Here is a 26,239-nt window from a genome sequence, read left to right as displayed (position 1 = left end):
GAGTTATTCTTACCTGTATCCTTTGAAACAGATCTTGAATGCTCTCAGTCACGCAACCAATAGAATGAAAAAGTTAGGAGCAACTCAACAGTCACACTGGAGAATTTTAGAAACAGCACACTGAAGCCGATTTAACTACCTACTGCCTTCAAGACATAATGATCTTCTTCCATGTAAAGGAAGATGGGATACGTCATTTTTAGTCATACACGTTTGCAGAACCATTATTTGGAGAAAAAAGGTGATGTTTTTAATTGTTAAAGCTTGGTAGCAACCTGAAGTGAAATAAGATAGGTGTGAAGATATTCTCAAATAAGGTGCTTAAATGTAGCTACAGAAGTATTACAGAGCAGTGAAGTGCATACATCTGCATTAACATGAGAGGAACACGGTGGTACCTACTATTTGCTGTGCAGATTGCTATCTGTATGCTCATGGTATCATAAAAACTAATGGCTTTACAAAGAAAGTGACAAAACTTACAATCCCCTTTTGGAAGAAACTAGGTGTTACTGAAAATTTTTTTGATCAACAAAAAATTTGATTGGTTAACACTTAAAATTTGTATTTGAAAAAAACACATTTTATACCTACACACCTATATGCAACAATTGATTAAAGCTTCCCTTTTCTACAGTTTGCAAAGGCTCAACCGGCTTCCAGTTTCCTCCTTGAACTGGCATAACACCCACCACCGGACAGGAGCAGGACCTAAATTATTTCAAAAAGCTCCTTGTGTCCTTTTGATACCACATATGCAACTGTCAAATAAATGCTGTTCTGCTAAGCACTAATACTGCATCCCTACAGGCAGCCAAAACAGCACTGTGAACACATTCTGTACAAAAACTATGCAACCCAGAATCCCCATTAGCCCTCAAGAATGAAAGAACTGGTATGTGCTGATTTATCTGCTGATAAAGCGAAAAAATATCAGCGCATTACCTGCGTTTCACATTTTTATTTTAGAAAGTGAACATATCCATTAAAAAAGAAAATGCACAGAGTTAAAAAAAGTAAACATAAGACTAATGACAAATTCTCAAAAACATAAAATAATTTCACCTAGTGAGTCCCAATTGTTAAATATACTTCCACCATAGAGAAGTTTTACTTCATTATATTACCAGTCTCTTTATTAGGTACACAAAGACAACACTTTCCAGTAATTACCTAGTCATTAGAAGATCAACTTCAGGAATCACTGAATAATACATCATGGACAAATATTTTCATACCACCCGGGAGGCAATCTAATATACATATGTCACAAGGTACATCTTTGTGAGGTATTACAGTACATAGGAACCATTCCCTTTGCTTTCTAAGGAATAAATTCTTCAGCAGCTCCACCAGCAAATCAACTACAGACTCCACTGCCACAGCTTCCAAATCCCATCAACTTTTTTCGGGGATTTTCTTTCTGTAACAGATGACACAAATCAAGATTAAGATGAGTCAAGACAACAGTTACTGAAGACAGGGAGGCTCAAAAGAAGAAGCTGCCTGCTACTCCAAATGGGCACTAGACAATTTCAAATCAGAAGCTTCAGCTGCTCAAGAATATTTAATATCTTCTCTAGCTTGAGCATTGCCATTTGTGGCGAAATGAAAGCATACGTCAAAATAATTCTGAAAGAAAATTAATTTCTAAAATAGAGAAATCATCTCTCATTTAGCCAAAGTGCACTACACAAATCTTAAGACACGGCTGGTATTATGCAACCCTCTTGTATTTGTAACAGACTGCGGAAGGGAAATATCAGAAGTCATTCTGTCCATGCAATCTTCTAGATTCATGTATTTGTCCTAGACCTAAACACTTCCTACACCTCCCGCATTCTCATCTCCAGAGAAATTTCTCTCCTCCCTTCCAAACACGGACCTTTTACACCTCCAGTCCATCACTTTCCTTCCAGGAAGCAAGAGAAGAAATGTTGGAGGAGTTTCATTCCAAAAAACCTTTCATCCCTTTTTCACTGTATGTTGGAACAGGTACCTCGGCCCCCTGGGACTGGGCGTTAACTCAGAAGTCAAAGGCAGAACAGCCTCAAAGATGAACTCCTAAGAATTAGCTCACCATTCAAATTATTTGGGAAGGAGCTAAGAAGAAATAAATATCTTCAAGATTATTCTGGTTCTATGCAGAGGAACTTACCTGCTTTTCCATATTTGCTATACAACTGGTTTTTCACTGTCTTGTTTTTCTTCAGAGTCTTCATCAGATCCTGAACAGGAAGAAAGGAACGTTATTAATTCAGTTGAGAGAACAACTAGTGATGGCTCATCAAAAGGTAATTCAAAGTAACTATTTCTCAAAAATATTTAATTTTAGATTGCTTATCTTGTTTTCAAATATGTTTCACCTTGAAGGCTTCCTCCGCTCCAGTTACTGAACCCCAAAACCAGCAGTGGGATCATTCCTGAAATACCTACCCTTGTCAAGGGATTTGGTTAGCATGTGCTTCAAGTTTTCTCTACAACACAATCAGGACAATCAACTCCTAAATAGGAGCTCACTGGGAAGCAGATTTTTCTCACTTGGTGTTTCCTGCCCTTCAAAAGACAGCTCTGGAAGACATGTTTGAAACACCAAAAAACTCTGCTTTACAAAATTAATAATTTCTGTAACTAGTGTTCTTGCAAGAGAATGTCTCACTCTAAGCTTCCTCCTTTACTGGTTGTCTTCTCTCCCCTTCATGATCCCAGCTCTTTGCTGTGACAAAGTGCTAGAGGGCTCCAAAAAGAAAATTTAGCTGACCACAAGACCACATGCACAAAGATGGCCCCTGCAGATGGCAGGGCTTTGCTGGAGAGTGATTTGACAGATCAATCATTTCAGGGAGAGCAAGAAGGTACTAAGCAAGCGCAGTGAGCAGTGCTGACCTGCAGTTTGAGCTACAGTCCAGACTGCAGATGTCTCTGTCCACAGCTGAGGTGGCAGTCAACCCCATCTGGGACGATAGAGGAAATTCTCACTCTGTGCATTGAACATGCATGTCTCAGGCAGTTCAAAGGAGTAGCTGTTTTCAGGCTGACTTTCCACATGCTACATCTGGAATGATTACTTGGCAACGAAGTGTTATGTTGAAGATGAAGGGTCAACCCATACAACCAAGCGGAAACATACTCTGCAAACTCTTACAGAGCCTGTTGTAAACATCACCTCCTGACAGCAAAGATCTGTTTTTAGATGTATCACTGTGCAAGTAGAAGGGTTTATTTAGCCTGCATGATCATGAGGAATAGTTTACCTCTAAATACTTTTCCAATCAATACACAGAATAAATTGTCTAAACATTTTTCCTAAACAATCGAAAGTTTGTCTTACATAAAAAAAACACAGAATTTTGAAGAAAATACTTTTGATTTATTTTTACTGTACATCTCTATCTGTTTCAGAATACTTTCTGACTACCAAAATCTGTGTTTTAGTTCAAATGTATTCATTTGACTATTTCCTTTGCTTCTTGTACCCATAAAGGGTATTTAAACCAACACAATTTCACTTGGCAGTTTAAGGCAGCCCAAGAGAAGGCACATGAGCTGTTACTGAAACCCAGGTGACCAAGTGGGCATTAGATAAGCTGAAAGCAAAGGCATAGTCCTATGCCTGTAGTCACCACATGCAGTCTGATGCATAATAGCTGTTTGCACATGCAACACTGACCCAGCCAAACTGCCAAGAAAAATATGTTAACTCCACTTTTACTTCCTCTCACACTGTACATTCTATTGTCAAAAAGCTCTCAGACTGAGCTAGTATAATGCTTCCACCAATAATCCTCAGGATATACTCACAGCTTTAACTAAAATACATTTTACGTTTGAATCATTAGTTATTATTTTCAAGCCACGTTACTCCCTGTGATCATGCTACTGATAAGGATTTAACAATTTCCATGCGGAAAAGATTGCAAGTTTATGTGGAATCACTGAAATGGTTCTTGATTTATTTAGTATGCTGGTACAGCACTGCGTTATATTCAATGTTGTCTTAATGCTTTCTCATCCCTAGATGGAGCTCTAAGTCCTTTATAATGCCAAGACATTCAGCAACTATGGAGGCTGCCACTAAACTGAGAGGTATCGCCAACATTTGTATCTCTATCATGCAAGATTGGCAGAAGTCTCTGTAGCTATCAGTGGATATTTGTATTTTAAATATATTGCATAGTACAGCAGAGCTTTACCAAAAAAGAAATTACATTTTAGGGTAAGAAGACTGACATGGAATCCTGGGGTTCACACTGGGTCCACTTAATTCAAAGGAATTACTCATTTCCTTGAAATGCCTGTAAACACTTTCTTAAATCTTGAAGTATTTCAATTTATTTTTTGGCTTACTCAACTCATACCTCAGCTGGAACAGCATGCACTATACACATACTCAGGATATTATTAATGCTTGCCCTCAGTTTAATATACCCATGGCTAGCTTTTTTAAGCAGAGGGGGCTTTTTGTTTTAAAAAAGGAAGAGCGCCTCCAATTGAAGTTTCAGTTGGCTTTGGAGCAGTTTAAGGTTCATTGTCTGCCCTACGATATTGTAAAACTCCAAGTTTAGGCTGGATTAAATAATGCATTGCTGAATAAACACTACTGCTATCAGAAATAAACAATAATCACCTCCATTCAGTTGATGTGCCATTTTATTTCAGACTATCTTTTTTGTAACGACTCTGGGGCACGTCAGAAGACCCACCAACTACCTATATTGTAATTCATCTGATAGGTCATTACTAAACTGATTTACTAGGAAGCTTTATTTTAGGATTGTAAAGTACACTTTCCATTTAAAAAAAAAAAATTCCCCTTTCATCCTCCACCCCCTTACACTCCAAAAGACGGGTGGGGGGAGGAGGGAATATGCGGAAGTTTAATGCCAATAAGAACAACCATTCATTATACAGACATAACTACCTGCTACAGATTCAGGAGGAGAATAGAACTGCCCATCAGAGAGGACTCCTGGGTGAAGAAGAGCTGCTCGTTCAGAGGCATCTTGCGCTATCAAAAACCCTAAAAGGAAGAAAAAAATCCAAATGTTATTAGACAGCATCTTAACGATCAAGACTTGATCAAGATCAAGCACCTTAAAGACTGATGTATTCTATTACCATTCCTAGTAAGTTACTTCTATAAATACACTACAGGAAAACGTGGGTACTGTACACAAGTTAAGGAATCCTTCTTTCCACTGTGTGCAACTGCATGATTAGGATGCATTATGTAAATTCATCAATATTCACTGGCTAAGTAAAATTCTGAAATATATTTTTTTAATGCTCAGTGAGCTGCTATGCATAACCAAATAAAGTTCCTAATTTACAGCTTGGTTCCACTTATTTGTCTCAATGCACCTAGTAACTCCAACTCCTTTGGCTCAATTTCACCCCAAATCAGGAAAATACAATGGATCCCGGGGTTATTCTGGTGTGTATAATACAGGACAAAAAAGGGATTGGGAAAGAATGGAATTCCTCTCATCCTTACTGCCATCAACAGGTCTTCTGATAAGTAACAGGGCAAAGATAGCATTTTAGACCAACATAAAGCTATTGAACTTCTATTGTTTACTCTCAGTCATGTAAAGACTGATTCGAAAAAAAAAGTTTGATGTTTAACTGAATCAGGAGAGTTATCTGAGATAGCAAGCAGTTCTGTTGGAAAGAGTTATTTATTTTTAAAGTCAAGCAACTATTTTTACATATCAATTTATCTTACTAACCAGTTGGAAGTCCCCAAAGGAGATACTTCTTTAACTTGTATTTCTATTCTGTCCAAAACAGGGAGAACAGTCTCCATACTTAATAACAAGTCACAAGACAATGGAAGACATTCTGGGAGGATTTTAGCTTTAAACCCTGCTCACAGAAGGTAATTTTTAGAACTGGAAATCTTTATCAATGGAAAGACTGTTTTTTTTTTTTCCTTTAAAAGGCACAGACATAATATCTCCGAATTGTGAACACTGTTGCATTAGGTTTGCTGTTTTCTTTTTTTCTTTTTAAAAAAAACCATGAAAGTAAGATGGCAAAATTTCAATTTCCATCCCCAGAGAAGACAGCTGAGAAAAGTACCTGGTTAAAAAGCAAAAACTATTAAAATCTTGCTTCCTTACCTGCCTCAGACTAACTTAATAGCAAATAAGGCCCTATATAAATACCACCATCCACCACAATCTGCCTATGCTGCCTATCACGTCTGACTTAATTCCCTAAAACCTGAATTTTCCAGTGAAACCCTGTCTTTTTTTAAAAAACAAAGTTCAAATACAACACATGTCTAAGTAAATACCATCTATTTGAAGCTTAGTAACAATGAAGAAAGAAAATATCACTGATTTCCCACACAATTATGAATATCATCAAGTATTTACATGTGTCATATTTTCTTTGTTTATGAATACTTAGTATAAAACATGCAAAAGTCTCTGAGGTGGTTAGATTTCTTATTTAAGTGTAATGTAGCTGTATTTCCTCACCCCCTCAAAAAAAATTAAAAACACAAATAAACAATATCCTAAGATTCCCTTTCTCTAGGCAAAACTGAATGTACTCATTCAACCGATTTCTACCTTGGAGTGGTAGAAAAGAGGAGGAAAGGGACTGAAGTAGAAAGACTGCATTTCAGTGAACTAAGGAACGACAGCATCCATGCCTGTGTAAAGTTTTTGGTTTTACCTAACAGGCAAACATCCTTCCAGTGGCATTTCAGACTGTATTTTGGATAGTTATGTACAAGGAAGAGGTTTGCTATACAATTACTTGCCTACTGTTGAAACTAACAAAGCATTTGAGGCAGAAATCTATGCTTTCTTTTCCTCACCAACCAAGAAATGTTCTCTTTCAAGTAAACCAGTGGGTTTCCTCCATTTAGTTGAATACATTCAGTGTCAGATGACCTGCTGCCCCGTCTTGAATTCATACTTGCTCTGGTCTCGTTCTGTGCATGAAGCAGACTCTCCACAATACTTCTTCGCTTTCCCTTTTCCATCTCAAAGGAAGAGTCAGTGACACAGAGTTAATTATTGTGCCTACCCTCCGCAGAAGAGGGGCCAACAACTATTCTATGCATTACTCAGAAAACAAAATTTTACAAGCCCAAGCCAGTTAAATTTTCATGTCTTAAACATACAGAATTAGATATGCTCTTAAAGTATTCATCAAATTACTGGTCTGTCCCTTGTAACTTTGCCTCACTAAGTTAATAAAACCCCTACTTCTTTGAAGACACATTTTCCTTTACAGAAAAGGAAAAAAATGCCATGATTTAATTTTTCCACAGCTCTTCAAATTTTTTGAGAAACTGAAAGAAGCATTCTTCTGCCAGACAATATGGAACTAAATGTTGCCAACTTCAGTAACTGATGGAGAAACAACAAAAGCTTACTGTTTTCTTCTTCAGCTTCTTGTGGTAACACTTTAAAGTCCAAGAACCAGGTTTCAATCCAGGCAAGTATGAAGGATATTATGGGCAGCACATAGCCAAAAGCACCCTGTGAGAACAGCTTGAAGGAAACAAAACCAAGCAACATTATAGAAATTTACCTGAAGAAATTTGCTTTCAAAAACCAGCAAAGTAAAGCAAACATTTGATTAGAATATATACCTGTGAAATAATTACTTTTGCTAATAAAAAGGCACTGGTCACTGCTGTTGTAAACTGAAAGAGACAGGGTAAGAAAAGTTAAGACTAGTAATTGGATTTACTTCACATTTCTGCCATTATATCAGTTGCAGCTTTAAATAATTTACTAACAGCAAAATTATAAATTAAAAAAACTTATCAAGTATAATATAATTAACAAAGTGTTATTAAAATAGCCTCATTAATATGGATAGTCTTTTTAATACAGACGACTCCAAATATATATCTGACCTCTATATAGCAGACAGGCAGTTTAGATGCTACACAGATGATGCATTGTATAAATTGTGACCTTACTCTATAATGAAGATACAGTATTTTATTCATCAACTCCCTTAAAAAAAAAAAAAAGAACACTAAATCCAACTATTTGGGAAAAAGTGAACAGCAATCTCTCCAAATGCTTTTTTCACTATCATCCAAATCAAAAGATCCATTTCAAATATATATTTGCGTGAGGGAACTTGAACTAATATTTTAATTCATGTTCTGATATTATGAAAAAATGAAATCACTTTGAAGACGTGATGTTCCCTGACATGACTGAAAAATAGCAGGTGACGAACATGTACCTGCAAAAAAAAAAAAAACAAACAAAAAAAAACCCACAACAGTAGACAAGTATTATTCATTTAGGCAAGCCTTCAAACTCTATTAATGTGCTTGGGTGCAGCAATTCTTTAAATAATAGCAGAACCTAACCAGATTCTCCTAAGCACGAGCAGGATTTTAAAGACTACCAGCTTCTTCAAAACCTTCACTGAAGCTATTGCTATATCCATTGCTTACCACCATGACAGTTTTGCCCTCATCACCTCACAACCAACTGTATCAAGTTGGAGGATGTCACTGGAAAAAATACTCTAAAGCTACACAACTAAGGGCAAAGGATTTTTAGATATGTGCACTTAATTAAAAAAAAATCACAATCAGAGCACCAGTAACTGTTATTTGTATCATTCTAATACCACAATTTCAAAAATATCATGACAATCTCAGATTACTAAAGAAACTGCATGCTACTCACTTGAAGAAGGTTATACATGAATACATTCCACATGGACCTACTACAGTGTAAGGGAAAAAAGTCTAAGACTGATGGATTTCTGGTACAATAAATGTCAGTTCTTTTTGAAATACAGTTCAATACTTCCGGTTCAAATATATTTCAAGCAGTAAGTCAGACATATCAAAATGGTTATGACCAGTCATTCATGCTGGATTCAGTTAGTTTTCAATTTGTGTTAACATGATATCTAATGAGGAACACACTCACTATACTATTAAATTCTTGTCTTTAGGCTTAAAATCTTCCATACGTGTTTAGTCTGTTACTGTAAAATGAATTTTTATATACAGAATCAAGATGTTTCTTAACATACAAACGCTAAGAGGCATCTAAAAATGCGTTTGATCCATTTTAGTTAAAACTCCATTATGCTTGGCTACTACTCACAGCTATCGCCCACCAATGGCGCAGTCTGCACATTGCATATGCAAGTATTAACACCTTAAATCGAAAGACTGCCAGTAGCTATAGAGAAAGGAAAAAAATATTTGTTGGTTAATTTAGGAACACAGAAGAACCACAAGATTCTCAGCTGACTGAAAACACAACTGCTCACAAAATAAATTATAACAGGGCAATCCAAGTTCTGCTATTGAGAAACAAATTTGGAGGTGGTTTTGCTTATTAAAACAGAAAAGGAATATAATTTCCCATTTTTAAAGCACACAGCTGATGCTACTCACATGCCTACATAGATTCAAATATAAAAGCATGTGCAAATCCACAAATATAAGTTGGAAACATAAGAAAGCTACACAAAACATGTTTATGATCATTTTACCTGACTGGAATCTAGTCAGTTAAATCTGGATGCAGTTAATTCAGCAAATACCTTGAATGTCACTGTGCTTCTCACTAATCTTACCAGTGCACTACTGTGCCAATAATATCATTAAGAACTGTGAAGATTTAAAAAATGCAATGGGAAGATGAGAATTTTTTAAAAACAATTTTCTACTTACTTATTGTTTAGATATTTACTGAAATATCAATATTGCAATGATTAATTATTCTTTATGGAGATGCCTGCAGAAGCAAGCAGTTACAAATATTTTTAAGGTGAAGATAAATTATGCAATTTCTCAGCCAGAAAAAATGAAATCAATAGCAGACAGATGAGATTACTGATCCTAACCTTCAGTTTCCCTGTTTATTCTTTAATATTAGATTGCATCCAATTTTAAAAATGTGAAAACAAACACTAAAAAATGAAGAAAGGTCAGGGACAGATATTGCCAGAGTTACAATGAATCCATTTAATATTATGCAAATATGTTTCAGACATTTGTAGCAGAAACAGAATAAATCCTGTATTAATCCACAACTTATTTTGCAGAATTCAATGACCCAGTCCTTTCCTGGGGAATAGAAATCTGTTATTTCTCATTATAAGTTTTTAACCCTTGGTTCAACTACAGGGCAAAATAATCTTCGGAGAATCGAGATTTACAGATAACATTTTTTTTTTCATTTCTACAGTAAAGTAAACATCACGGAAAGCAGCCAGCAAAATAATGATGAGAGAAAAAGAGAAGCAGTATAGTTTGCTAGCTTATGACATTTTTGTATCCAGTATCTCATTCCATTTGACATGGTGAACAGTAAAAAACTTGCTTCTGCATCAGAAAACAGTTTCAAAGAGACATTCTAGATATAGTGATCAGTATTAAGTAACTAAAACAATTTATCTCTACCAGGCAAACAAGATCTGGTAGAGTTAACAATCACACAAAAGGAATGGGGCCCTTTACGAGAACCATAAAGAGATAACTTTCACTTAGAGATCAGTAACTTGGTCTATGCAGTGCAAACCACTTTGCAACTACAGAGCTACAACCTTGCTGAAAGAGAGAAAAACTTACTGAGGCAGAAGACCTCCTTCCATGCACCTAAGAAACTACATAGGAAAGGAGAACACCATACTTCATGTCACCGGTTTTTAGTACAATGTTAAAACCCTGAGTTAAAACAGAGAAGTCTGAAAGAAACCTGACTTATACAGGCCAACCTGGTAACAAGTCTCTCTCCTCACTTCAAACTTATTTATGTGAAAGGACAAAAATGTCAGTTTAAACAAAATGATTTTACAGCTGAAGGACTACTGGTCTTCACCTCTTAATGAATTATCTTTATGTTAGATTAGTCTCACATGACTGAATTTTTCACTTCTCCCTCCTCCCCAAAGCAGAAGCATGCCAAAGCATCTTTATCAACAGGCTCCATGAAAACTTGCTGCCAAAGAAGGACCAAGCAACCCCAACACAGGTGAAATTTGGCACAAGCCCTTCTGGTTTTAATTATCAAGAAGAGATCAACCCTTTCACAGGACTCAAACTAGGGAACAACTGTGGAAGGAAGAAACTGGGAAAACTCTAAATTTGCTTTTCTCACCCTCTCCCCCCTCCCTTTTTTTAAGGATACTTACAAATATATCAAAATACGAAGAAGAGTAGTCATATTGTAGAACTTCTTTCTCTAATGTAGTTTCAATACCTCCCTTCACCTACAAGGGAACAACACCACACACAGCTTTAGAACAGAAGGTACTGAAGCCAGAAAACACACAAATATGAAGTGTAAATTAATAGTTTCTGATGGATGTACAATCATGAAACTAAACAGAGGAGATCTATGCTAAGAACATAATTTTCAAGATTATAATAACGAAAAACAATGAGAATGCTTTACAAAATCAAAACATTTAGGATTATCACTGTTAATAACCTGACCTACGCAAGCTACATTTCAGACCGTCCTGTAATAAAAGCAAACGAGTTGCTGAGGGAAAGAGAGATTAAATACAACTTCTACAAAAATTTACTAAGAATTTTATGTCTCAGAAGAATCTAAACAGCTGACCAGGAAGGCACCAATAAATTAGCTCATTAGTCACATTCTAGCAAATACGAAATACTAAAAATCTCTTCTCTGATGCTTCAGCACTTGAATTCAAAGAACTGAATTAACACTCCAGACCTTTTTCTTCACAGCATATATGCTATTTGTTTCCAGAGAACTGAGCAAAACCAAAGAAATACACTGTAAAGAGCACAGAAGCTGTGATCATTAGTTATTTGTGAGAGAATGGTTTAAGACCCGGTCTTAATTCTTTCATTTGCTTGAGGAGATTCATAATTACATCTTCCTTAGCCACCATGTTTCTTTCACATGGAAGCACTCATCACTTTCCTATCCAAAATGGGTTACTAAGAGAATAATTTAGGATGCATTGGGTCAGAAAACAAGAGTGTCTTAGTTGGGAGCAAAGAACCGTAATGTTCATATCCTATTCCAAAAGCTGTTTGATTTTAATACTAAATCAGATAATTAAGGACTGCATGAAATAGTTACATAAAGAGCAGTGGAAAATAACATCAACAAAAAGATCTAATCTTAAGTTTGATTTCTGTTATTCTTTCAAAGAAAGGAGGTACACTAAAGCATCCCAATATATGCTCACCATCTCAAAGCAGTACAGCATAGATACTTTCACATTCTTTTTCCAACTACATTGCCAGATATTTTAGATTTTTTTTTCCCTGTGACTATACAAGCCAACTCCAAATTTATTCTTTTTTTTTTTTTCTCCTTATCCCCCTCCCCTCTATAACTACCAGACAGCTTTTTAAATATAGCTTCCCATCGTTTACTCAACTGCACCAGGTATGGTCATTTATTTCCACAATAAAGAAGGAAGATTCTAGAGTGATGGAAACTGTATGTAGACTCATACGCCTTTGGAAAGCACTTAGGAGGAAATGGAAGGGAAGATACATGCAAAGTAACACACAGAATGCTGTTGCATGGCACTTGAGGTCAATTTAAATAGGGACTGCCTAGTCTTTTCTTTTTCTCCAGTTGCAGACATGCTGTCTCAGCCCTCTCCCACAGAATAAAACAAAACACACCACAGAATAAAAGAACACAAGACATCAGCACTGGCTGATGACTGAGTTCTGAGACAATTCAGCAAACTGTTCAACGTATGGTTGCATGAGCACCACATTAACACAAGGATGAACAGAGAACCATGACAGCCTTGATACAGGGTTTGCTCAAACTACCAAGGAAGCTACTCCCTGAAGTACTTAAAAAAAAAAAAAAAAAAGGTTTTGCTTAAGCACATTGGATAACAGGGACAATAGGAAAACCATACATACAGGAACTCTGGCAGCAATTCTGAAGTCCTATTAGTTACATATCAGTGGAGGACAATCCTAACACAATGCTATTTAGCTTCCCAACAAACAAAACTCAGTTTAAAAAACAGCACAAAAAAAAACTGTGTCAAGATCCCAGATAGCTCTGAATATTATGATTTATGAAAGCAATACATCATTCTTCATTCTTGCTGACATCTGACACTACAAGGCTTAGGGTTCATAAGTTCCCCCTAAAGAAAGGCTTTTCACAAAGAGAACTGCTAACTGCTGGGATCTTGAGATCCTTAATGCTGCAGCATTCAAAATAAAACACCAAGAGTTTACGGCATTTTCTATAGTCTTAAATACACTGAGAGAAATAATATGAAATTCTGTATTCTGAATCCCCAATAAGAATTACAAAACCAGATACTAAAACTAGCCAAAATGAAGTATCAGAATTCTATGTTTTCTTTTGAGCCAGCTGACGTAACGCACCAGATACAACAGTCTTTCCACCTAAGGAGATAACGGAAGTCGAAGTCACAAAATTACAGCATTCAGGCAGGCAAAGGTTGCTTTCTCAAATTAAATCAGGAAATAGATTTTTCAGTATATCAAACTATTAGGACAGATGATTCCTAAAACTTCATAATGTCAGATCAATAACCAAGGTTATTTATCTTGTAACAGAATGATGACAAAAAAAATGTTAACCCAAGAACTTTATTATCTAGAAAAGGGATTCCTCCCATTTTTTCATTTGTGCCCTTTCATAAATTAATTTTTAGGTTACAGCTTAAAACTCAGCTCCAAAACTAGAATGCTAGTGATCAAACAGTACCAAACCTTCTGCCCTACCTCTTTCCAGAAATTTCTTAAGAACTACCTTGTCTTCCAAATTACAAATGCTGCAGATAAAAGGTAGCAACTGTGGGAGTTCATGTTGTTTCAATATACCCTACCACAAACAACGTACATTATACTAAGTTTCTCAGAAAATACAGCACTACAAAAGAAAGGTTTTTGCCATTTAAGTCTTTTTAACACTTCAGTCACTGAGCTACTCAGGAGAATGAAAACTCTTAATACTGATAAAATTCACTCTACTTGCCAAATTCAAACAAATATAGTAATACTTCTGTTTACTTGCTGCCTGAGAAGTTCACTGGACTTCCAGTGGTTTCCTCAGCATTGTTCATAGACTAGAGGAACATCAAAAGGTTTAATTATATGAATAAAAACTATGTATTCTAATGATAAAAGTAGATATCAAGTTCACAAAACATTAAAAATGAGAAACTGCCTTAGTTTCAATGACAGTTGGGATAGAAAGCTTGTTAACCACTCCTGAAGCAAATAAAGTCTAGGGGTACTGAAAAGACAACTCACATTTAATTCTATTATCCACAGCAAGGTTATGAATAAGAGATCAAATGTAACAAACAAACAGAAAGTCCTTCTGACATCTGATATGCCTTTCTTCTCTCTTCCATCGTAGGACTCAATCCTTGCCATCAGCTGTGCTGGGTTGATAGAGTGGACATCTCGCAAGGATGGACAGGATTCCACACTGCTACTGTGAGCATTTTCTGCATCATTTGGCACCCTATTCATCCTGGGTTTGCTTAGAGTAGTCTTCTTCCAGGCTCACCATCACTTGAAGGATGATCCATATAGGAAGAATTTCTAAGTAAACAAAGGTATCTATATTAGTCACCAAAGCACCAAAAATCCACTACGCAATTTCTGTTTACCAAGTCAGTTTGTTTCGCCATAAACTGACAACTAGGACTATTTGGTAAGTAGATTCTAAAAAATGTTTTAAAAAAAAAGATACACCTATGCCCTCTTCATTCGCTAAGGTTTGTGAAACAAGGGAAATAAATTTTCATATAGACAGGTGGGAGTAAGAGAGCACTGTCCAGATGTGGAAGACTCCATTCTCTATGTTGCTGTATCAAACAGGCATAAATAGAAAGCATGATGTACATCTTTAAGGTTTCTGATTTAAACACTCAAAAGTAACCCAACTTAAAGGAAGTTCTACACAGCTTTGTGCCATTCCCACATGTCCTGGCATTGGTGACAAGGTCAAGAGACTGGCACTTCCCTCTGCACTTCCCCTCCTTGGGAAGCAATGGGAAAAGAGCAAGGAGGTTGCCTCCTGGCCTCCTCTTCTGGCTAGACAACCAAGTGTCCTCAGCCTTTCCTCACAGGAGAGGGAGGAATCCTCGTAGGATGTGCTCTCAGCACATCCCAAACTGGCATTACCAAAAGGTTAAAAGTCCATTAAAAACCCTGAACACTGTAGTAAATATTCTGTAAAGCAAGTATACAGCTATCTGTTCTACAGATGAATTCAGCTGCTGTGTCTCTACTGTCTATAAGGCCTTTTAAAAAGATTCTCAGGTTCAATTTCTTATAAAACTGGAATATACTGATATACTCAATTAGAACATTTTTTTTTTTTTCCCCAAATGAAGCTCCTAGAAGGAGCTGACGAAGGTCTCAAGTTTCAAGGAAATGCACAGAAATGTTAATTTTATGCAAAACACTCAGAAGATTAAGCTATACATCCCGCAAAACAAATCACATCAGTCGAGCTTCTGTGACTCTGGGATAGTAACTTCTTGAAATTCAAGAACACAACTTTGTCTCCTCCTGTGTGGGCTGTCTTTCAGTAAACCACAAAATGGAAACAGAAACGCTTCCCACTCTTCCATCCCAAGTGAAAAACAGTGTTTCAACTCCACTAGGCAAGAAAACAGGCATGGCACAAGAAGAAAAGCAGACATGATTTGTAACACAGCACTAGACAAACCCAAGGATACACGGAGATGTGGGAAAAGAAAAGGTGGGGAAGGGAATCTCCAGTGCAAACACATCACTGGTGAGGAAAAGGCAGACACAAGAGGGATGGCTGAAGGGATGGTTCCAAGCAGATTTAGCACAGAGCATCTTCACTGTCCTCAACTCCCTCTCCTGTTTGCCCAGCTTTGTGTGTGAGAGTTACTGCAATGACTCTCCCCAGTCAGAACCAGCCTCAGCTCTGGAACACAGCTCCCTCCCCTCCGAGTCACCCCCAAATTAGAAATTATAAACACTTAGGCAAGTGAACAAACTTGGAAGTTAGACAAACTTGCAACACATTTCTGTGCAAAACACTTTTATGATGAAGTACTGAAAGCAGCAGGAAGCTTTATGTTAAGAACACAAACGCAGAATTCTTTCACAGTAAGAATCACGGATGAACCTGCTTCTCCACAGCTATACTGTACTGCTGAACATTTTCAGCCAGAAAATACCTTGCAACTACTTCTATACCTGTGTTTCAAATACCAGCCACTAAACCTTCTTCTACAAGTCACATATATCAGTTAGCTTGATAATAGCCACATATTTTCTAAAACACCTGCCTACTAAAACAAAACATTTCATTTAGCCACTCTACGCAAGGAACATTTCAGTATAGGAACACAGCAAAGGCAAGAGGAAACCAGGTTCTCTCATAACAGCCTCCAGTAAAGCCCGTGCTCTGTACCCAAGGGCTTGTGTTGCTCCTTTACAGAAAGGAACAAGATTTTGAAACCAAGTAAAAACTCTGCAGAAAGTTCTGCCGTCTGTTCTGTCCTCTCTCCCCCTGAACAGAAACAATACTCATTGCCACGAATTTCCTGTGACACCAGACTCACAATCCTCTTATTGTAAGCTTACTGAAAGGTCGAAACTTTTCACAGGGAAATATTTTTTCCTGAGATAAGAATTCACATTAGTAAATTTGTGATATACTTTCTCCTCATGCCTTCTGACTCTGTGTGAAGAAAAAGGGTTTTTTGTTTTTGGCTTCTTAACCACATTCACTTTCACTCAACTCCTACTGCTAAAGTAAAAATTTAGCTAAGTCAATTTTTTATACAGACACATTAAAAGTTACAAACAAGTTTTTTTTTGTTTTTTTTTTTCCCCCCTGAAAAGTAGCCAAGATTTAAAATACTTTTTTTTAAACACTTCACAGTTATGGCAGTAACTCAAGCTTCCAAATAGATAACTGAATACCCAAATTTATCCTGGAGAACTGAAGATTTTACTTGATTAATAGTATTAACTAGTATGAGTGAAAAGTAAAGGTTTTTGTTAAAATAAGCCAGGTTAACTGCTAAGAACTGCACTCCTTCACTGCCCTCAAGTCTAATGAACATTTTCATAATGCATGATGAGAACTACCCCTTAATTTTAAGGCTACATTTACAATTAATACCATTATTTTCCCTTTAACATAAGCAGATGGCACATGTTATACATCTGTTAGTTTTGCATGCATCTTAGAGATGCAAGATCAGGATGGCACTTCTCTTTTTTTTTACCGCTATACTATCCTTATTCTTCCATTCTACCATCCTTGTTTTAATTTATTTTTATGCTTACTATACTAATTTATTACGCATAAGCAACAACATAATTTGTTACCTTTTTTCTTTACAAGTAAAAAAAAACCACACAGCAGAACTTAACTGAGATACCAGAATTGAAAGTGAAAAAATTAGAAAATAGCTTACTCAAAGGGCTATTAGCAGCTCATCAGAACTGAAAGTGAAAGTATCATGTGTAAGTGATTTTAGGAAAAGAAATAGTAGCTAAAAATATCAGAGAAACTATAGGAAAAACTATGTTAGCATAGAAGTAACTACGCACATCAAGCAATATTGTGTTATGACTGCTGTTGAAACCTATAAAAAATTATAGTATTTTCTATCTATGTCTCTGACAACACTGAATACTCCCAAGAACTCCCATCATTAATAGCTTTTCTGTGAAGGTTAAAAAAAATGAAAATAATTATTTCTCTTCAATGAGTAAAACAGGATGACATGGCCAACACAATGGTCAGGATGCCAAAGCAGCACAAAAACTACGGGGTTTTCATTAGTAAATTAAAGTTTTTCCCTTTCTTGATGAAAAAGCTGAGACTGCAACAGTAGTAATATTCATTCATAAACAAACAAAAAAGTACTTCTTTGCCAACAAGTTTTCTCATATACCAATAAAAAAAACATACTAGTTCTTTACCTCTCCAACTCCTTATCAAACCTCATGTTACTACCTACACTCCCTGTTTGTCTCTAGGAACACAATATGTAACATATTAAAAACAAAATTCCTTACAAGACCAGACCTTAATACAGTAACCAGCATTATAATCATAACACTAAAGCATTTATCTTTAAGTGACACCTCAAGACAATCTTGGGTAATTGTAACACACATTTGTGTAACCTCAAACAATGATGAAGTATCAGCAAACAGCCAACCTGTTACCTGCAGTAAATGGTCTTGAAGCCAGCAAGTCCCGAGTCAGCAGCTTTCCAAAGGAACCAGACTCTGGGGATCTTTCCAAAGGTCCAACCCCAGGCCCCATGCGGGCAGCATCCACCATAGGCAATGAATGGCCCCACTGGGGCACTCCAGGATTCAATGATTTGGCACAGCGAACTATGCCAGGCTTGAGTTCTCTAAATACATACTCCAGAAGGAATAAGGGACCTCAGGGCCTGAGACTTAATTGTCATCCCCATTTGCTCTCCTACCATCACAAACATCTCCAACATTATTCTTTTTCTGTGCGTGGAGAAATGTTACTTTAGCCAACACCTCAGACAGAATAAGCAATTAATTGTAAAGAATGCATTCCCATAACGCAATATAAAAAGGCTAATAAACGAAGAATATATGGATAAACCTGTTTTACCCTCTAGGAGTATCAGCAGAAATCTCTGAAGCTGTCTTCTGGGAGCTCCAACATCAACCCAGTTAAGAGCCACCCCAGATAAAGCAACCGCTCTGAAGAACAGGTAATGACAACTAAAAAATTCAAAAATAAAATAAAATAAAATCCCAAAGAGACAGAGAGTGCTTCCAAAACTTACCTGGACACTTTTTTACACCATTCTCTGCTAGAAACAAACCAAACCCATCCTGCTGACAGGCTCTCCCTCTACTTTGTATTAAAGTGAAAGAACTCATTTTTGTGAAGTGGGCTTGTAGCAGACACATTGCTAGGGACCTCCTGGTAGCCATTTCCCCTTTTCTGAATGAGCACTTGGAACCTTTTCAAGCTGCGCTCATTCTGTCTTTATCTGTAACACATCACTGCCCTAGAAGCATTTTAAGGTTTCAGTATCTTTGAAAATATGTCTCAGTTAGTCTGAAGTAATGTCCCTGGTACACATTCCTTACTATACATGAAAAAATATTTAAAAAATAAATAGTATACACCTTTAGTGAAAAACGCCAACTTAATTTTAAAATTGATTCAGTTAATAGATATTACATCCTGATCTTTGAAGCACAAAATTTGGAGAAAGGAAATATCTCCAGATGCAGTTCCCTCCAGGAAATCTGAGGTTTAGCTAAAGAAGAACAGGTAGTATTTCAATACCACAAGACTTCTCTAGAGACTGGTCAACAGCAGTATATCGCCTCCTTCACGTTGACTTGAATAACATAAGCAGAATAAAAAGACAAACTTGTATAAAGCCTGGCTGAAATGAAGCAGATGCATAGCTACAGAAAATGGAGAGAATGGAAAAAAAAACAACACTTGTGTAGCCACAGAATCACAGAAATGCTGGTTGCAAGGGACCTCTAGTAGGACTAGTGTTGGACTACCATCAACACGTGGTCAGTTGAGGCTCTGTTTAACTGAGACTTGAAAAATTTTATGTTTTTCTGGGTAATATTTGCCAGTACCACACCAACTCTCTAGCTAAAGTCTTGTGGAATTGAAATTCCAGGGCTTTATAATATCTGTTCTCATTTAGCTAAACCCCAAATTTGCAAGATGGAACTGCATCAGGAGATATTTCCATTTTCCAAAAGTTTTTCTATGGTTCATCCCAAGCCTCCTGAGGCACAGTTTGTTGATGTTGCCCCTTGTTATGGCTCCTGAGACGAGTTTGGCTCCATCAGCCACTGCTTTAAGCCTCACGTGTAGCTGCATGTATTAGTTAGACAAAATCCAAGCATAAAAGGAAGCCATAAAAAGAGAAAACATAGATTTAACACAGCAAAAATTAAATTGCAGCTATTTTATGGTGATTCCAGCCTTTCCTGGACTTTCAGTTTCAGAAAATTAGCTAACACTTGTTGGGTGATCTTACTGGCATAACTCTGATTTCCAAAGATACTTATTTCCAAAGGGTTTAAGTGACAACCTGAAGACATCTGCCCTTGATACAGTAGTAGCCTTTAGAGTGATGAGAAGTCGCCCAAGTGATTTATCACTTAGTTTATAAGACTGCTTACTCCTTGACATGATAGATCCAAGACACAGCATCTGAACTGTGAGACAGATGAAAAAAATACTTCATCTGGGTCAGTGTGAAAAATCACAGCATCATCTGTTTTGCTATTAATTACTTCACAGCACATTTGAGAATTAAGACTATTTTTCTTCCTTTCTCCACAGATTTCTTATTCCATTTAAAGAATAAAGTTCACAGAAATACACACTTGTTTTTACAAGTTCTGGTTTTAAAATAGGGAGGAAGGCAGAAATTGTTACGCTATGTAAGTGGGTACACCATAATACTGGACATGTCTATTCAAAACTAAAATCCACTTAGTAATAGAGAACTACAAAATAACCAAATATAAGCTAAAAAAACAATGGTTAACATTCAGAATGGAGACTGAAATAAAAAACACATGCCATTTTCATTGACATGTGACATTCTAGTTAACATTCAGGTCACATGATATCATCAAAAGGTCCAAAGGCATAACCATCATTTACAGAATTAAAAGCAATTGCTTCAAATCGACATTATGTGGGTTGTGTTGAAGGTGAAGCAAGACTTAAAATGCATGGCTGCACAGTGCACCAAGAAACCCAGGCTCTAAAAAGTGAAAATGATCAGTACGGACCAATATAAACGTACCAAAAACTACCTGAAGTCTAATGCTAAAAAGATAGGATCATAGATGCCAATTCTAGGAACTGTTCAGTCCAAGGACAGTATTCTATCTATAGACCAGGAATACACACCTCCCTTCTCTGTAGGATAGGCTAAATCAGCTCCACAACAACTACTGCAATGTTCTCCTACTCCAACAGAGATTTCGTGTACTTACACTTACGGATATACTTTATGTTGTAATCTATCCTCTATCCTATCCAGTTCCTTAGTGAAGGAAAAAAAAAAAAAAGCTTTTAGATACTGTTGCATTCTACCTATTCTACCTAGGCTAAACACTTTAACTAACATAAGACTGAAAAATTCCAAATGCTGCATGCTCACAAAATTCCCAAATATAAGTACAAGATACTGCATATAACTTTTTGGCATTACCCTGGATGCCCAATGAAGCAACACAGCAGGAATCACAAGTTGCAAATATGCGATACATTTAGAAACTGGGACATCTTCCAGTTGGAGGGGCAGGACAGAACTTTTCAGCATACAGGAAAACCCCTTAAGATGGGCTTGGCTGTGTCTGAGCATTAAGAACTAGAGTGGCTCTGCGTGACCCTGAGTAGAAGCTCTTACCTACCCAAGTCATAAGGAAGTTTCTCATTCAAAGTACAAAATGAAAAAGCACAATCTGAGTGCAGCCTGTACAGCATACAAATTATTCTTGTACTTATAATGCCAATCTGGTTTCATACTGATGAACCTTGAAATAACTTATTGCCAAGATTTGGAAAGATACGTTACCAAGCAGGTAATTAGATGTCAGAAAAAAAGACAAAGTAAGAAGAGCGATTAAGCACGTCTTATTTAGAAAATTAATGGAAAAACAAATGCGTCCTTTAGCTAGCAGATGCATATTATTTTCTTTTGCCAACTTCATATTTTCTTTCACATGGGTTTTAAGTTATTTTCTATTAATGTTATTTTTTGTGTATGACTACACAGCTTAATTCTAAAGTCATGCTATTTACTCAAGTAAGAACTGTACTTGAAAAATATTGAGATAACTTCTGTTTGAGAACAACAAAAATCACTCGTTGTTTTAGTTGAAAAATGCTTCCCAATTTCTTATGCTCTAATGGCGACCTAACAAAACTAACAGTGCAGCCACACACATCCCACAGTCGTACTGAGCAGTACTTTTCTCAGAACATTGGACAAAAGTGCAGAAGAGTGCAGGACAGTTTACAAGCTAAAAGGAGAAATGGGGACAAAAAAAGTAAGCCAAAATATGGGGTCACGAGGACATCTGAGGGAACAGCAAAGTCATCTGACCCTGTCCCAGAAGTGAGTCTAACTGATCCAGAAAGTCAAATCAAAGTGCTCCAACCATGGACTAATTTTTCCCCTGCAGCTGAAGAAGCCCTGCTAGTAAGCACTGTCCTGCACTACCACTTCAATTCTTGCTCTACAAGAGCTGAAAAAATTGCAAACAGCCTGTAAATTTGGTATTGGTGATGCCTTGCTTTTATCCCCGTTGCCACATTTACCTCCAGGTTCCTTCCTAACAGTACATCCCAAGCATTTTACTTCCAAAATGATCAAGAATACTTTCTGCCTCTATAAGAGCATGCTCAAACAAGACATAGGAAATGTCACATGAAGGAACAGTTCCTCAGAGTTAAACCAAAGCAAATCTGAAAATATACTCCATGCTGAATTCATGAAACACTTGAAACATACTTGCCAGAAGTCGAAATGTCTGGAGTTCAGCTTTTGTTTAATCAAGAGTGTCCTTAAATTGACAACTCTATTCTATTTTAAGAAAAATAGAAAAATCTGACATGTAGGGAAGATGCACTGTAACATATGCTGAAGTTGTGGCTCAGATCTCATCTTCACTCAGGACATTTAACTGCTTCAAACTACAGACCTGACCTGCATGCATTTTATCCCTGTTAGAGTTAAGTCCTCAGAATATACAACGAAAAAGCACTTTAGTTATAGAATCGATGATGTATTCTACTTAAAACCAATACATTTCGGTTTATAGTATTCACTTATTTAATTAACTAATTAGCAAAGCTAAGTTGTTGCTTTCCTTTAAAGAAAAAAAAATCACCTCTTTTTTGGTTTAGATGTTTTGGACTAGTTTTACCAAAGACATGAAACTATGTCACTGTATGTTAAATGCAATCAGCTCACAGTTATATTAATTACATATATATAAAATATACAAAGGTACTATATACATACCATATGCCAGTAACATACAATAGCTGTTGGCAACAGAAAACTCAAAAAAAAAAAAAAAGCATCTGATTTCTTGGAAAAGGAGAGAGGGAGGAGGGGGGGGGGGAAATTGACCTAAAAGGAAAGTAGTACAAGGATAGAGCAAAGACAATTAACCTCCACCACATCTTGTCTTAACTTTTCTTCTCTACATTCTCCTGCTCTCTGAAGCTGACGTTGTAGCCCACCCAACATCAGCTCTCAAGAATAAAGATTTCACTGCACACTTTACCACATTAAGCACTAAATAACAAGCAACAAGTTTATAATACGTTCAGTTTACCAGTCATAACAACTGTAGGCCAAACAAACCCACTTCTGAGTATCAATACCAGATATAATTTATCTTGTCAGCATTTCTCTATAAATATAAAACAAATCTTTAGAGAGGCCAAACATCTTACTGAGGTTTACTGGAATATCGAACACAATACTGGTTTATTACATAGAGAAGACAAGCAAATATTAATAAGTGTCCTAACTGAACAACAAACATATGCCCCAGGGCTGCAATCCAGGTACTACTGGAACAAGAAAAGCTCAGGCATTTTATATACTAGTGAGAAACCGCCAGGATTCCTTCACCCTCTCAAGAGCTATTCAACAAAATGGTGCGAAAGTTTTCTCCATGCGAATTTGATCCCTGGAAATTCCTCAGAACTCTTAAGAAACACAGTATTTTAAGAACCTAATAACCCTGTTAAAATAAAAAAAATTTTGTAAGATTTTTCAGTTTTAACTCTGATTTTATAGCTCATGAACACACTTCAAAGCAAAAGGAAGCATCACATTTTATGTTACCTCAATTTTTCTCCTTAAAATGCTTAAATGACACTGGAAGAAAATATTACCTAGTCCAAGCTGCAGCAAACTCTAGCAGAGATCTACACCCGGGCCTTCAGCATAGAATATTTCTCCCAGCAAACTTCTGCATAATTTGTCTAGTTTTTCTCTCAGTGCTAGACAGAAATTAACTCCTGATATCTGAGGTGACATGGTTTCAGGACTTTGGTTGATGACTGAATAGCTAATCTTAATATGTGAAGCCCAATATCATTATAAGATACTCACTTGGTTATTTACTAAGATCTTTTTTTCCAACCTTTATTTCTAATCTCATACGTAACTGAATTTAACCCAGTGAGGCTGAGAGGTAGGACTAAAAAGTTGTCTTTTAATGTGATCGCTAAGAATTTCAAATTAAAAACAGATTTTTATCTGATAGTAAAATCAGAATATTTGACAAGCAACACACCTGTAAACCTTTAAGCATTAAGCTGTTGGATGGTGCTGGCTAACCATTTGAAATCACAGTCTGCTGCTGCCATAAGTGTGATTTATCATTACTTCACCAGACTCTTCTGCAAAAGCACTGATAACATTTCGCTTGTTGACTTGATTTTTGGATGAAATCCATTAATCTTGCTTATGAGAAATCTGGGGAGCCTGCCTCAAGTGGGCCTATAAAATATTTCAATAAATATTTGGGCCTATAAAATATTTCAGTAAATGACGCTATTAAAACGTACATTTAACTATGATGACCCAATGAGGTTTCAAATGGTAAAACCTAAATACATTCTTTCAAGCATATCAAAGCCTAAAATAACTGCAGAGTTTGTTTTGAAATGGTTGTAGCTAAACAATTCTTTGAGAATTCAAGAAAATTAGAACGCATTCTTGTCTAAATGCACCAGAAAGAAAGCCTAATTCATCTAAGAGTTAAGCCAGCCACAAATTTCAGTATCATTAAAAAGGTCGAATATTTCTTTCTCCAAACACCAAGTCTATACAGAACATCCACCCTGAAATAAACAAACAGATGGACAGAAATATACGTGAGTTATTATAAAGATTCTTAAGACAGGCCACTGGTTTTATCCAAGGTGTCTGCCGATGAACCCCTACCTAAAAAAGTAACAGGTGAGCAAAAAAAGAGAAGTCACGCTGCATCTGGCCTACTTAAAACTGCAAAGCCGATGACAAACCTGCTAAAACACTCCCAACCCTACCGAACCGTAGCTGGAAACGAGACCCCAGGCAGCGCAGGGCTGACAAAGCCGTGGGGCTTCCAGAAGAGATCGGCGATTAGCGCCCCTCACAGTCCCACACCACGGCGCGGAAGGCAGGGGGCACACACGGGTACCAGAACGCCCTGTTACCTCTCTTAGCCCCTCCCGGCCATCGGGAAGGGGAAAAAAAAAAAAAAGTGGAAATGTAAATATACATATATAATAAAGGAAGAAAGCCGCGCCCTGCTGCTGCTGCTGCTGCTGCTGCTGCTGCTGCTGCTGCACCACCACCACCACCACCACCACCACCTTCTTCTTCTCCTCCATCTTCCTCCTCCTCCTCCCCCTTCCCCCCCGCCCAGCCGTTGCCCGTTGGCACCAACAGCCGCCGCGCGCTGCCCCCCCGGCCCCCGGCGCTTTGCTGCTCCTACCCCGCCCGCCTCGCTCCGGCCCCGCGCAGGGACCCGGCCGCAGGCACCCGTCGCCGCAGGCCCGGCCCGGCCGGGAGAAGCGGGGGCGGTGCGCAGGGGGCGGGGTCAGTGCGCGGGGGGCGCGGGAGGTGCGTGTGGGGCGGGGTTTGCGCGAGGGGGCGGGCTCAGGGGCTGGGGGGCGGGGCTGAGCCCGCGGGCGCTCCGCCCCTTCCGGGGAGAGTCTGAGGGGAAGCGGGGGAGGCTGTTTCGGTTTCTGGGGGCAGCGGTGTCGTGGTGGTTGGAAGAGGCTTCCAACATCACTTGGTCCAACCGGCCCTCTACCACCACTGTCACCCAGTAACCATATCCCTAAGCACCATGTCCAACTTTTCCTTGAACACCCCCAGGGACGGTGATGCCACCACCTCCCTGGGCAACCCCTTCCAACACCTGACCGCTTTCTGAGCAGAAATGTCTCCTCACTTCCCACCCGACCCCCCCGGCATAACCTGAGGCCATCCCCTCCCATCCTATCAGTTCCCCAGTGCGTATCCTCAACATAAGAGAACTCTACCAAAAAAATGTAAAGCCATAACTCTCCATGAATTATTCAGCCTTGTTCGTAGCGGTGTTGCTTGTCCCACTGCTTGAGGCAGCTTCCACCCTCCAAGAAGCCTTTTTCCTCATCAGTACCACGTTTATTTCATCTCTCTTGTGCAGTACTCCAGGTGAGGTTTTCCTCCATAGAGA

The 26,239-nt window shown here is 37.7% G+C and overlaps 1 protein-coding gene across 4 annotated transcripts; it reads right to left on the bottom strand.

The window, feature by feature from the left end:
• Positions 1 to 2,158: 2,158 nt before the first annotated feature.
• STARD3NL (STARD3 N-terminal like) lies at positions 2,159 to 25,666 on the bottom strand. Of its 4 annotated transcripts, none has more exons than XM_080577944.1 (8): positions 25,511 to 25,666; positions 14,255 to 14,551; positions 11,146 to 11,223; positions 9,108 to 9,185; positions 7,613 to 7,666; positions 7,394 to 7,511; positions 4,922 to 5,020; positions 2,159 to 2,228 (listed from the first exon to the last, which is right to left on the bottom strand). In XM_080577944.1, the coding sequence occupies exons 2-8, from the start codon at positions 14,477 to 14,479 to the stop codon at positions 2,176 to 2,178; spliced, it is 705 nt and encodes a 234-aa protein (XP_080434070.1). In that variant the 5' UTR covers positions 14,480 to 14,551; positions 25,511 to 25,666; the 3' UTR covers positions 2,159 to 2,175. The 4 variants fall into 4 exon arrangements, with proteins under 4 accessions (XP_080434070.1, XP_080434071.1, XP_080434072.1 ...); XM_080577945.1 differs by lacking the exon at positions 25,511 to 25,666 and adding an exon at positions 25,056 to 25,198; XM_080577946.1 differs by lacking the exon at positions 9,108 to 9,185.
• Between the last annotated feature and the right edge of the window lie 573 nt (positions 25,667 to 26,239).

The sequence above is a fragment of the Anser brachyrhynchus genome (assembly GCF_964034855.1).
Source record: "Anser brachyrhynchus genome assembly, chromosome: 2".
NCBI classification, from domain to species: Eukaryota; Metazoa; Chordata; class Aves; order Anseriformes; family Anatidae; genus Anser; species Anser brachyrhynchus.
This window is presented reverse-complemented; position numbering and strand designations above follow the sequence as displayed.

Coding starts and splice junctions, on each gene's coding strand:
- STARD3NL (XM_080577944.1), bottom strand. CDS start 14,479: ATGAATAGGGTGCCAAATGATGCAGAAAATGCTCACAGTAGCAGTGTG. Junction 11,224..14,254: donor TGTGGATAATAGAATTAAAT/GTGAGTTGTCTT, acceptor GTTCCCTTGTAG/GTGAAGGGAGGTATTGAAAC. Junction 5,021..7,393: donor AGAAGCTGAAGAAGAAAACA/GTAAGCTTTTGT, acceptor TCTTCCTTTTAG/GGTTTTTGATAGCGCAAGAT.